The 13,265-nt window shown below is 46.2% G+C and overlaps 1 protein-coding gene across 1 annotated transcript in view; it reads left to right on the top strand.

The window, feature by feature from the left end:
* The window catches only part of timm50 (translocase of inner mitochondrial membrane 50 homolog (S. cerevisiae)), a 186,774-nt gene that overhangs the window by 30,909 nt on the left and 142,600 nt on the right, over positions 1 to 13,265 (top strand). The window contains exon 2 of the mRNA XM_085973600.1: positions 10,869 to 10,900. Coding sequence (XP_085829726.1) covers positions 10,869 to 10,900 — 32 coding nt within the window. The remainder of the gene's footprint in view (positions 1 to 10,868; positions 10,901 to 13,265) is intronic.

Here is a 13,265-nt window from a genome sequence, read left to right as displayed (position 1 = left end):
CAGGTTTTCAGATTCTGGTCTCTGAACCTAATGTGTCTGCGAGAAGGAAATCTAGGCGATAACATTTCTGTCTGTCCGCCAACAGATTCCTGTATTTGTTGGCTTGTGCATCGTGTCTGTTGGTAACTAATAAACACTTTATGCAATGATCACACTCTCTTCCTTGTGGGTGACTGCCACTGACTGTTAGGGTGGGGGATTTCCCAAGAGCGTGTTTGTATATGAAGGAAGTCTCCCCCACATAACTGCTTGGAACCAACTGGCCTAAATCGATGGCCCTGATTATAGGCAATGACAGTCCTTGCTTATATTCTGTGCTCACTGACCTACATTGGCCACCTCGATTTAAAAATTCTCATCTTTGTTTTCAAATCTCTCCATGGCTTCGCCCCACCCTATGTTTGTAATCTCCTCCAGCCTCACAACCCTCCGAGATATCTGCACTCCTCTAATTCTGGCCTCTTGAGCATCCCTGATTTTAATCGCTTCACCATTGGCGGCTGTACTTTCAGCTGCCAAGGCCCTAAGCTCTGGAATTCCCTCCTTAAACCTCTCCGCCACTCCGTGTCTCTCTCCTCCTTTAAGACGCTCCTTAAAACCTACCTCTTTTGACCAAGCTTTTGGCCATCTGTCCTACTATCTCCTTATGCGGCTCGACGCCAAATTTTGTTTGATAACGCTCCTGGAACGTTTTACTACATTAAAGGCGCTATATAAATACAAGTTGTTGTTGAGTGCAATCACCAGGGCCCCATGTAATAAAAACTGAACGATGATCAGATACACATCAGCCATGACCTCATTGATTTATTCAGTCACCTTAAATTGTGGCCCTGATTATATTTTTTTGTGTGTTACAGAGTTGTAATATTTGTTTAGGTTCAGCTGGCATTCAAAACCATTCCAACAATCTTGCGTTAACTAATCAAAGAATAACATTTAGTATAGATTAATAACTGGCCCAATGCTTTTGGGTAAAACATTAGCCAGTGTGGTACGAAGCCTCCGTCTCTACTGATTCAGCAGATCTCATTTGGTGTATGTACTAACGCTGGACTCCGAGCAACTTGGCTGTGGAGGACAGAAACCCATCAGAATTATGCAGTGATCTGTGTTGGAATGTGCAGACATTGGGTGAAGGCAGGACCGATCTTGGCTGTGGATTTCCCCCTCCTTTGTTTGGATAGCCTGCCAATACTCATCACCCCTGCTGAGAGCATGTAGAATGGCCATTTATGTGAGATATCTGAGGCTGTGGGTCTGTACCTTTAGGATTAGTCAGTACCTTCAGGAAATGGAGATGGTGAATTCCTTCTTCACCTCTAACATAAATTCAAGATGCTCATGAATCTCGGTCTCTTACGATCGCGACCATCCATATAGCTGTCTCCTACCCTAGCCCCCAAACTCTCCCAGTCTTTCATCCACTCTAGCTCTGAATTTTTGTTGTCTGGAGGTTTCAACTTACCGTCTTTCCTCCCTCCCCCATCTCCAAGCTCATCTGGCCTGAGATCTAATGGTCATTCCCTCTGCAGTGAACTGCTGATCACCTAATTCCCTTTCCTGAATCTATGTTGGCCAACATGGTCAGTGTTTTTTTCTGACATCACCCGCCTCCCTTTCAAAACCGTCAGTATCAACCTCCTCCTTAAAGATTTCTCGTGACAGATTGGTCCCCTCCAACTACTGCCCCATTTTCAACCTCCCTTTCCCATCAAAAGACCATGAATATGTCTCCAGCCTTGTCCTCATCTCCTGAAACTCCGTTCAAATCCATCTTGTCCAGCCTCTGCCCTTCCGACAGCACTGAACAACCCTATCCGGAGTCGCGAATGACATTCTCTGCTACTGTGACGCTTTAACCTTCCTCATCCTACTCCACCTCTCTGCAGTTGACCACACCATCCTCCTCCAACACTTTCCCCTTGTTATCCAGTTTAGTGGGACTGCCTTTGAATGGTTCCATTTCTACTTACTATCTTCAGCGATGGGTTCTCCTCCCCAACCTGCAGTGTCACTGCCGGGGTCCCCCAAAGATCTTTCCCTGGCCTCCTTTTCTTCCTTATACACATGCTGGATCCCTGTGATGTCTTCCGCTGGCGTGGCATAGACGTCTGCATGCATGGTGATAACATTCAGCTCTACTTCTCCTCCAGCTCCCTCGACCTCTCCACTGCCTCTGGTGGTGTTAGACTGTCTGACGTCAAGTCTTGGCTGAGTTACCGTTCCCCCTCATTGAAGCCTCTGCCACAAACTCCATTCCCTTGCTGCTGATTTCATTCACCTCCCTGATCCTTCTCTCGGACTGAACCAGACTCTTCGCAATTGTGACACCCAGTTCAACCCTGAGCTAAGAGTTGAACCCCACTTCCACATCCGACATCATTCTCCCCAAGACCACTTACTTCTCCCTCTGCAGCGTTCCTTTCCTCGCACCCTCCTCTGCTGAGCCCTTCGTACCTGCCTTCGTTGCTTCCTGACTCATGACTCCAATTCTCTCCTTGCTGATCTTCCATTCCCCACAAGGTGCAACTTCTCCAAAATTCTGCAGCATGTATCCCGGACCATATTGCCTTGCTCACCTTCACCGACTCCCTGACCCCGAACACATAAAATTCAGAATCCTTGTCTATAAATCCCTCCATAGCCGACACTTTCTCTGCAATCTCCTCTTGTATCCGTTCCAGGAAATGGAATTGCTTTGTTTTCTGCCTTTTATGCATCGCACCCTCAATTTGCCTCAGCCCTTCTCCGAACTCCCTCGCTAAACCTTTCCACCTCTCTCGCTATATCTCTTCACCTTTTGAAAATCTCAAAATGCATCTTTTTACCCTTGTTCTCATTTACCCCCCCCCCCCCTTTCCTGGCTTGATGCCCTTTCCTTATGTTTATTTATGAAGCATCCTGCGACATTTCACTATGTTAAATGTGCTACTTAAATGCAAGTTGTTAGTTTAAATAAAAAAGTCCTAACTGTGGAACGGAGAGATTCCTATATCTAAATAGTGAAGAATGTAATTGGTGTCAGTTAGAAGAAGCTGCCGAGTGAGCAGGTATGGTTTCTAAAAGTAACTCCATCTTTGTTCTGACGGCTTGTAAATCGATTTATCCTCGCGAGCTGCCAAAGTAGCATTGTATCTTGCTGCCGCAGTAAGTGTCCTAATCCTTGGCCTGTCCCTGCTTCTGTACCAGCAAGTCGTGAGTTTGTGGATTTCTTGACCTTTTCCAATCGCGGAGCAAACAGTTTGGTGTTTCATCTAAATGAGCTTGATGACAAATCTGCCAAAGGCTTGCTGCCATGTGTTACTGTGTGAGTGCCAGCAGTTTAGGCTAACAGAAGTATTAGCACCCCTGCATGTGGCACTCTGTCTGCTCCCCTGCTGCTGCCCTGCGGTCCCATCTGCTTCACCAACTAACTTAATTGGTTCCTTTTGTTTTACATTTTTGTTGAGGAATAAAACTCCTTCCCTATCATTAACCCCTTTGAGGACGGTTGTAACATTTTTTGTTTTTCTCCTAAGATCTAACACGTGCATTTATTGCCAGGAAGGTAAACACCGAGCCGCAGGAGAGTTTCAATTGTTAAGCGAGTCCCTGTTTTCACAAAAAGTGGGGGGGGGGATGTTTTATCTATTTAAAATCTTTGCACGCTGTATATTCTTTCATTTCTCATGTATCATCATTTCTGTCCCCACAATGCAATACTTTTATTCAAAAGTTAAGCGTGAGGTGGCAAGATTTACATTTCATCATGCAATCTTGAAGCTTTTAAAACCCAGGCATGCTGCGGCCTTAAAACTGTTTACCTTGTCTTAAAATACTTGCATTTATATAGCACCTTATCACAGTGAAATATCTTGGCGCTGTCACACAATGGAGCTCTCTTGCACTAAAAACTTGTAAACATGTCTTGTGTTGTACTTTTTGCTTTAGTCTCACTGATGCCGTCCACTGTGGTACTTGTTCATTACTTCAGCTCGCCTCAAATTTAAAAACAGATAGAGTTAAATTTTCTTCCCTTTTCTCTTGGGTCACTAAAGGTTTGTCCAGAAAGCTGGACAGCCTCCCCCCACCACCCCATTTCCCCCCCCCCCCCCCCACACCAATAAGCACATTGCATCAGAACAGTCACGCGTGCCAAGACCCAGGTTAGGGAGAGCGTCATTCCTGGGCCAATTCCAAGGCATGTACAGTCTTGTTACTATAAACTGGTGGGTGAATTTTTTCTAAAATGTCTATTGCTAGTTTGTCAAGTGTGCGTTCATCTTTGTCTAAATGTTTGTAAAGTTTCTTTAAAAATAATTGTCACAATGTACTCGGCGTGTGCTGTTAGGATGTTGCACTTTTACGTAACTTTAGCAGACAGAGGAAGGGAACTTTGCCTGGTGATCACAAAGTCCACTGGACAGGAGGGGAGGAGGCAGTTGGAGCTTGTGCCCCTGCAGTATTGACCTTGGCCGCTCGCCGAGTTCTCTCATTGTAAGAATAAAAGTGAATGAGATATTTACCGCAAGATATCGAAAACTAGGTGAAAGGTTCCAGCTCCGTCACGCAGGACCTTGCCAAGGTTGGAATAGGTAGGAGAGAAGATGAAGCCAATCGAGAAGTAGTAATTATCTCATGCGGAACTTGGGTTGTTTTCATCAAGGTGACGACCAAGGGGATTAGATGAGGGAGAAAGAGAGTAAGTGACTGAGTGATTACCAATTTAGGATATTGGAACGCTGGTGTAGGTCTTCGATTTAAATAGTGCCCTTTAGCTTCTTGAGTAAAGATTTCGTGTCTGTTGGCACTTTTGCCTTGTAGGCATGGAATATTCCAACCATGGAAATCAACATAAAGAAAGCAAACGCCATGTCTTCAGCTAACACCTCAGTTCCCTTGTGCCTTACAAGGATTCTTGGAGTCTGGATTTACAGGAACAAAATATACACGATGCAAAGGTTTAGGCTCAACCCAAAACTGTTAGTTTATTAAACCAACAAACCACAGACAAAAACCCCTTCGAGATTTGGCTGAAACCCGTGCGGCATTACCGATGTTGATTGTAGGCCTGGATCTGGAGGTGACCGGTCCCCGTCCTTCTTCACCTGACTGCAGCAGTATCCATGGGTTGATGTCGCTCCTTCTTATAGTTCTTCAGTCACCTGGCCCCATAGCTGGACCTCCCCCAACCAGTTTTGGTTGTTGGTTTGCTGAACTGCCCGACATTTACACCTCGTCAATCACCGGAGGTGTACAGAGCTGTGAGATCGAAGATAACTCCTTATCTCCTTTCCCGCTCTCTGTAATGCATATACAGTGTGATTTCTATTACTGTTGATGGGCAGTTAGCTGATTGTCTGCTCAGGACTAGTGTGTCTTCCATCCATATCAGGAAGTCGATCGTGACCCCATTGTTTCAGTTAAACTCAGAGCATTGTCCAGCTGTAAATTTTTCCCATCGAAACCAATCATGATTGAAGGCCTCACAGTTCAATATACTTTTCAGAGTTAATTAAGAGTCAAAGCTTTCATTGTCCAGTATCAGCGATTCAACCTTCAGATGACTGGCACTTTTTTTGTGCCTCGAAGTTTAACTGTTTCATGCTCTTCAGTGCTGGGGCAAAACTGATCCATGAAACGTACACACCCGACTTTACATGGGTCCCACGCGTTGTTGCAGGCTCCATTTTATTGTCCCTCTAGCTGGCTCAGAAAGGCCTGGTAACACACTGGTAAAGGATATCAGAGAATGTGCCCCACTGATGACTCTACGTTTATCCAGTGAGCAGCTGAAGGTACGTCAGCCTTGGTGGTGATAGGAGCTCGTCGGGGGAATTTGGCCAGTAGTGTGCGTGTGTGTGTGTGTGTGCAATTGTCGGTCTGGCTCGGGGGGGTGCGGGATGCACTGGTGGAAAAAATTGGCTAGAAAATAAATTGGAGATAGGGGCGCTGTTGGGTTGATGGGCTCCATTAAGTGCTGGCCCCCTGATGGGAAAGAGGCAATATAAAAAGGGCCAGTGAGAGAGCTGTCCTGACAACCAAGGTAATCCAAGAATATAGACCAATTACCCAAATATAGACCACACTTTTTTAAGTGCAAAAGAATTGTTTAAGTTTGGGGTGTGGTCTTTATGCGAATTATTGATGATCTTTTTTTCCCCCATGGTGATAAATCTCAAACTGCCCATGTGCACTCATCCTTTGCCCTGCCTGATTCGGTCTTGATGCCGTGAGCTATCTCTCCCACGCTACTTTCCCTGCTCCTGTTGCCACGTTGGCGGCGTTTCTTGATGTGTGAAATCTTGAAAGCCACGATTGAATCTGCCTCCACCAACCTTTCAGGCAGTGGATTCCAGATCCTCACCACTCACTGCGTAAAAAAGTTTCCCCTCGTGTCACCTTTGGTTCTTCTGCCAATCACCTTGAATCTGTGTCCTCTGGTTCTCGACCCTTCTGCCAATGGGAACAGTTTCTCTCGATCTACTCTGTCCAGACCCCTCATGATTTTGAACACATCGATCAAATCTCCTCTCAACCTTCTATGCTCCAAGGAGAACAACCCCAGCTTCTCCAGTCTATCCCCGTAACTGAAGTCCCTCAGCCCTGGAACCACTCTCGTAATTCTTTTCTGCACCCTCTCTAAGGCCTTCACATCCTTCCTAAAGTGCGGTGCCCAGAATTGGACACAATACTCTAGTTGAGGCCGAACCAGTGTTTTATAAAGGTTCATCATAACTTCCTTGCTTTTGTACTCTCTGCCTCTATTTATGAAGCCCAGGATCCTGTATGCTTTTTTAACCGCTTTCTCAACCTGCCCTGCCACCTTCAACGATTTGAGCACATATACCCCCAGGTCCCTCTCTTCCTGCATCCCCTTTTAGAATTGTTCTTTTAATTTTTCAATAATCAATTTAGATTATACAATTTATTTTTGCCAGTGTCCTCTGCGAAGCTGCTGCAGTTCACACCAGCTGATGTCTCCACCTGCAACTGAACCAACCAAATCTCTCTCGGCGCGCACAGTGTGATTTTTGGCAGGTCGTAGTCTGGCGAATCTTTTTGGCGCAAACTTTTTTTTTGCTTTTGGTGAAATTCACAAAAAAAATACATTGGATTCTATCACTGTTCTCTCCTTCCCACAAACGTACAGCGAGAATGGCTCTGTCGAAATGTATGTACTTGTTTCCTGCCTACCCTGAGCTGGCCTGCCGCACAGTCCCAGAATGATCAGTAGTTCATAGTCACTTTGTTCTTGGAAGGTGTGGCATTGGAGCTTAACCAGAGTGTGGCATTGGAGCTTAACCAGAGTCTGACAGGAGGATATTGCTATCCAATAGACCTTTTGAGAACTGTAATGAAAGCAAGTAAATGAGTTGTGTTCTCGTGATTTCATAATCTGAGAGCGAAGTGTAGAATGTACACAACGTGCTTGAGATTCTGACACTGACACTGACGGTGGAACGCTAGTTTCTATAAGCAGACCGAGTCCTCTGTGATCTCAAACTAGAACTAATAATTACCTCCTTATAGGAACAATGGCCAATTTCCTCTCTTCTCGCCAGCACCCCACCCCGCCCCATACAAAACCTAACTCACGGATACTGAGGCCAATTGTACTCATCCCCAGGCTTGCCAGCTTAGTAATGGGAAAGTGAACTTCAGACCTTGCTGGCCTCTTTGGCTCAGTTACTGAATCAGCTGACTCAGGAGGGGAGCCTTTTTAAAAAAATATTCTTAAGTGTAAGTTTCATGTTTTGATATTCAGGTGTTTGTGCAAAAAAACAAATTGCACCTCAACATTTTTGTATATAAAAGAAAAAAAGACTTGCATTTATATAGTGCCTTTCACGACCTCAGGACGTCCCAAAGCGCTTTGCAGCCAATGAAGTACTTTTTGAAGCGTAGTCACTGCTGTAATGTTGGAACCGCGGCTGTCAATTTGCGCACAGCAAGCTCCCACAAACAGCAATGTGATAATGACCAGAGAACCTGTTTTTTAGTGATGTTGGTTGAGGGAAAAATATTGGCCAGGACACCGGGGAGAACTCCCCTGCTCCTCTTCAAGATAGTGCCATGGGGTCTTTTACTTCCACCTGAGAGGACAGACGGGGCCTCGGTTTAATGTCTCATCCGAAAGACGGCACCTCCGACAGTGCAGCACTCCCTCAGTACCGCACTGGAGTGTCAGCCTAGATTTTTGTGTTCAAGTCTCTGGAGTGGGACTTGAACCCACAACCTTCTGACTCAGGTGAGAGTGCTGCCCACTGACACAAATTAATAAGGAAGCTGCTGTGGATTGATGGTACGGCATTAGGGATGCTGCCATGGAGGGCTGCACAGATGCTCTCTCTGCACAGTGAGTTCTTGATCTTAGCCAAGTGATTGGAAGAGGTGGCAAGGGGAGGTGAGGCGCGTCCATATTCAAGAGTGGGGAAAGGTCAGAGGGTGTAGCTACCCACATACTGTCTAGTGACCAGTGAGGAAGTGGTACTGACTGAGTTTTGAGCCACGTTTGCTTATGCGCTGCTTCGCCTGTTGAATCTTGTGTGACGTGGGGATGCTAAAGGGGATATAAAAAGAGGGGGCATCATTTTGAGGGTAAATCCCCTCTTTAAATCGGTGAATGCTAGGCATGATGTTGTGATTGACCTTGAACTGGGTCGTCCTGTTGCTTGCACGCGATACCCTCATGACAGCAATGATGCATGGTCATTCTGGCTCTTCCTTCCTCCAAGCCTTGGTGCCTTGCTATTTATAAGCCTTGCCCTTTCTGATGATGACCCATACGTGATGTGCAGTCGAAGGTGTGGGCGCATAATCTGAGCACAACAACCCGCCTCTGATATCACAGCAACTCTTGAGATCAGAGGTAGAAATTTGAGTCTCTTATCTTTTTATTCTTTCTGCCTCCTGTTTCTGCCAATTGTCTCCTCTCCCTTTTCTCTTGATGGCATCTGCTCCTCATAGGATTACAGTTCCATGGGTGATGAGTGCCCTTCAAGATTGCAGCCAAGTGCCCATTATTCATGTATGAGCCTTGACAATGATAGTCAGCGGATTATTTGGCTGTAAGGGAAGAAATCCTGTCCTCGCTGGCCTCCGCACACGTACTTCCTGCAGGAGTCACAGGACACGGATCAGGCGGGAAAAACCCGGCAAATTTTCTTTGTCTTAACCCCTGATAAAAAAACAAAAAAACCTCGATTAGCCAAGTTGGCACAGAGCAGGGATTTAAAATTACTTTTTAAATGGTAGGGGTGGTCTATTGTTGAACTGATTTGGAACGAGCTCTGCCAGTTGAGTCCCCATGACTGAGTTGTTCTGCAGAATTCCAAGTCTGTTTTGCTTAACACTTTTCTATATAAAAAAAAACCACAAGTGTTTTGGCAGCATCGTCAGGAAAGCTGTGCAGTAATTATTTTTGTCACTTAAACACGTGTGTTTGTACTTGATACTTTGCAGTAAAAACGTGTCGTGTAAACATTGCTTTTCAGTAAAAGCGCTGAGCCAATTAATCCCCGCAGTGAAAGGCAACACAGATACCTCCAGTGCTGACATCAGGACCATTCTGCAATGCTTCTTTTCCCCTCCCCTTCTCTCTCTCGAAGGCGCTGATTCACGCTGGGGAGCAGTTCTGCGACACCAGCAGCCAGGTACCCTGCCCAAGTGGCGGCTGGTCATGTGTGAGCCGAGACGGCAAGTGCCGGCAGGTTGTTTTAACGCTGGAAGGCGTGGCCGCAGGGCCGGGCCCTGACCAGATGTGTTTCCCCCCCCCCCCACTGCCGCCTCCACCCCCGCTCAGTGGGCAGCACTCTCGCCTCTTTCGTCAGAAGGTTGTGGGTTCAAGTCCCACTCCAGAGACTTGAGCATCAAAATCTAGGCGGGACACTCCAGTGCAGTGCTGAGGGAGTGCTGCACTGTCGGAGGTGCCGTCTTTCGGATGAGATGTTAAACTGCTCTCTCAGGTGGACGTAAAAGATCCCACGGCACTATTTTGAAGAGCAGGGGAGTTCTCCCCAGTGTCCTGGCCGATATTTATCCCTCAATCAACATCACTTAAAACAGACGATCTGGTCATTATCACATTGCTGTTTGTGGGAGCTTTCTGTGCGCAAATTGGCTGCCATATTTCCTACATTACAACAGTGACTACACTTCAAAAGTACTTCATTGGCTGTAAAGTGCTTTGGGACGTCTGGTGGTCGTGAAAGGCGCTATATAAATGCAAGTCTTTCTTTCTATACGTGCATGCTTGTGCACTCTGTCCAACATCAGTCACTGGATAGCGACTGGGAGCAGGAACCCTGCTGTATTTCCCCCTCTACAGCCAATAGCAGGACAATAAGCGCCATGCCTGCTAGCTGCTAACTCGCACTGAGGGATCAAACTGCGGGATCTTCCTCGTTTGCGTGGCTTTGTGCTACACTGTGTTAGGGAGGGTGTGTGGGTGCCTTTACTCAATGGGGTAGCTTAAAAACCTTTCCCTTAAGATTTTCAAAAATTGAAGAAAAGTTGTGAGCAAGTTGTCTTGAACAATCGAGAGCCTAGAATATGGTAAGAATTGCAATTGGTGATGACAGCTGTGACTAAAAGCATCCACTCTTTACAGCTCCAGTATGACCAGGGGGATACGAAATCTGAATACTATTGCTCCAAACAAAACGAGCAAGATCCAGGGATCCTTTTGCATGAAGAGCAAGGGTCATGCTGAATTTTATCTTTTGCTAATGCACATCGAGTCAAAACACTACTAATTGTGTAAACTATCTCCTCACTATAACTTACATTGTGTTTTTAAGACCTCTAATTGTTGCTGACCGTTGTCAATTATTAATGCATTTTTTCTTCTTCCTTTTTCTCCCCCCCCATGACCCTTTTTACAGGTAGTAATTCAATGGATGAAGCTGGAAACAAGGTAAGAAAGCTTTGATTCCTCTTGCCAACACTGGGTGAAGGTCCACCGGGAATTCAGTACCATTGAGCACAATGTCATCCTTCAGAAATGTAGAATCACAGAATCACACAGAATCACAGAAACCCCACAGTGCAGATAGAGGCCATTTCGGCCCATCGAGCCTGCACCGACACATATCCCACCCGATCCCCGTAACCCCTACACCAACACATATCCCACCCTATCCCCGTAACCCCACGTATTTAATCCCCCTAACACTAAGGGTCAATTTATCATAGCCGATCAACCTAACCTGCACATCTTTAGACTGTGGGCGGAAACCGGAGCACCCGGAGAAAACCCACGCAAACACGGGGAGAATGTGCAAACTCCACACAGACAGTCGCCCGAGGCCGGATTCGAACCCGGGTCCCTGGTGCTGTGAGGCAACAGTGCTAACCACTATGCCATAAGAATCTTATGCCGCAATAGCTGAGAAGTGCCTGGCAGGAGAAGAGCCTTTTCAGTTTTCATGAGGCAGGCTGAGAGAACCAGGGCATTGAGAGAGATAATTAAAATCATTTTTGTTATCTTTCCTTTTGCCTTTTCTCTCCCGCTCTCTTTCTCCCCCCACCCCCCTCCCGCAGGCGCTTTCCTCCACATAGTCTTTTATCTCTGGTGATGCTTGAACAGATGCATACTTTGCTCCAATGCCAGTTCTTTTCTGAGCTTAGCTGACAGTAGCTGTAGGCTGGATTTATTTTGCATCCTGAGCTAAAACTTGTGGCTCTTGCAAAGTTGACTTTCTTATTCAACTGTGAGCAATGTTGCCACCAATTCTTTTTTTTTTTGGGTGCCCGGCCCCTTCAAATAATCGCGCATGCGCATTTTTTCTATTCTAGAACCGTTGAGCGGTCTGCAAGGGACCTCCAGATCGCTGCGCAGCTTAACAGGGACACTTGACTGTGAATTGCCCATTCTTCCCCTCTCTCCCGTTAGTATAAGAACATAAGACATAGGAGCAGGAATACGCCACTTGGCCCCTCGAGCCTGCTCCGCCATTCAATAAGATCATGGCTGATCTGATCTTGGCCTCAACTCCACTTCCCTGCCCGCTCCCCATAACCCTCGACTCCCTTATCGTTCAAAAATCTGTCTATCTCCACCTTAAATATATTCAATGACCCAGCCTCCACAGCTCTCTGGGGCAGAGAATTCCAAAGATTCACGACCCTCTGAGAGAAGAAATTCCTCCTCATTTCCGATTTAAAAGGGTGCCCCCATATTCTGAAATTATGCCCCCTCGTTCTAGATTCCCCCACGAGGGGAAACATCCTCTCTGCATCTACCCTGTCGAGCCCCTTCAGAATCTTAAATGTTTCAATAAGATCCTCTCTCATTCTCCTAAACTGCAATGAGTATAGGCCCAACCTGCTCAACCTTTCTTCATAAGACGACCCCTTCATCTCAGGAATCAACCTCGTGAACCTTCTCTGAACTGCCTCCAATGCAAGTATATCCTTCTTTAAATAAGGAGACCAAAACTGTGCTCCAGGTGTGGTCTCACCAACGCCCTGCACAGATGTAACAGGACTTCCCTACTTTTATACTCCATTCCCTTTGCAATAAAGGCCAACATTCCATTTGCCTTCCCAATTACTGGCTGTACCTTTAAATGTATGAAGCCTTTGGTCTCCTTACCTAAGGAAGGATACCCTTCCCTTAGAGGGAGTGCAACCAAGGCTCCTTGGGTTGATTGCTGGGATGAGAGGTTGTCCTATGAGGAGAGATTGGGTCGATATTCTCTGGACTTTAGAAGAATAAGAAGTGATCTCGATGAAAAGTGTAAAATTCTTACAGGGCTTGACAGGGTAGACGCTGAGAGGATGTTTCCCCTGGCTGGAGAGTCTAGAACTTGGGGTTACAGTCTCAGGATAAGGGGTCGGCCATTTAGGACTGAGATGAAGAGAAATGTCTTCACTCAAAGGGTTGTGAATCTTTGTAATTCTCTATCCCAGAGTAAGAAGTCACACAACACCAGGTTATAGTCCAACAGCTTTATTTGAAATCACAAGCTTTCGGAGCGCTGCTCCTTCAGGTGAACGAAGGAGCAGCGCTCCGAAAGCTTGTGATTTCAAATAAAGCTGTTGGACTATAACCTGGTGTTGTGTGACTTCTTACATTTGTCCACCCCAGTCCAACACCGGCATCTCCACATCTATCCCAGAGGGCTGTGGAGGCTCAGTCATTGAGTATATTCAAGACAGAGATCGATAGATTTGTGGACACTGAGAATCGAGGGGTATGGAGATTGGGCAGGAAAGTGGAGTTGAGGTAGAAGATTAGCGATGATCATGAGTCGAGAGGCCGTTTGGCCTACTCCTGC

The sequence above is a fragment of the Somniosus microcephalus genome, chromosome 34 (assembly GCF_052327205.1).
Source record: "Somniosus microcephalus isolate GS21.2 chromosome 34, FLI_Smic_1.0, whole genome shotgun sequence".
Classification (NCBI taxonomy): domain Eukaryota; kingdom Metazoa; phylum Chordata; class Chondrichthyes; order Squaliformes; family Somniosidae; genus Somniosus; species Somniosus microcephalus.
The sequence above is the reverse complement of the archived record's forward strand: the minus strand, read 5'-3'. Positions and strand labels throughout refer to the sequence as shown.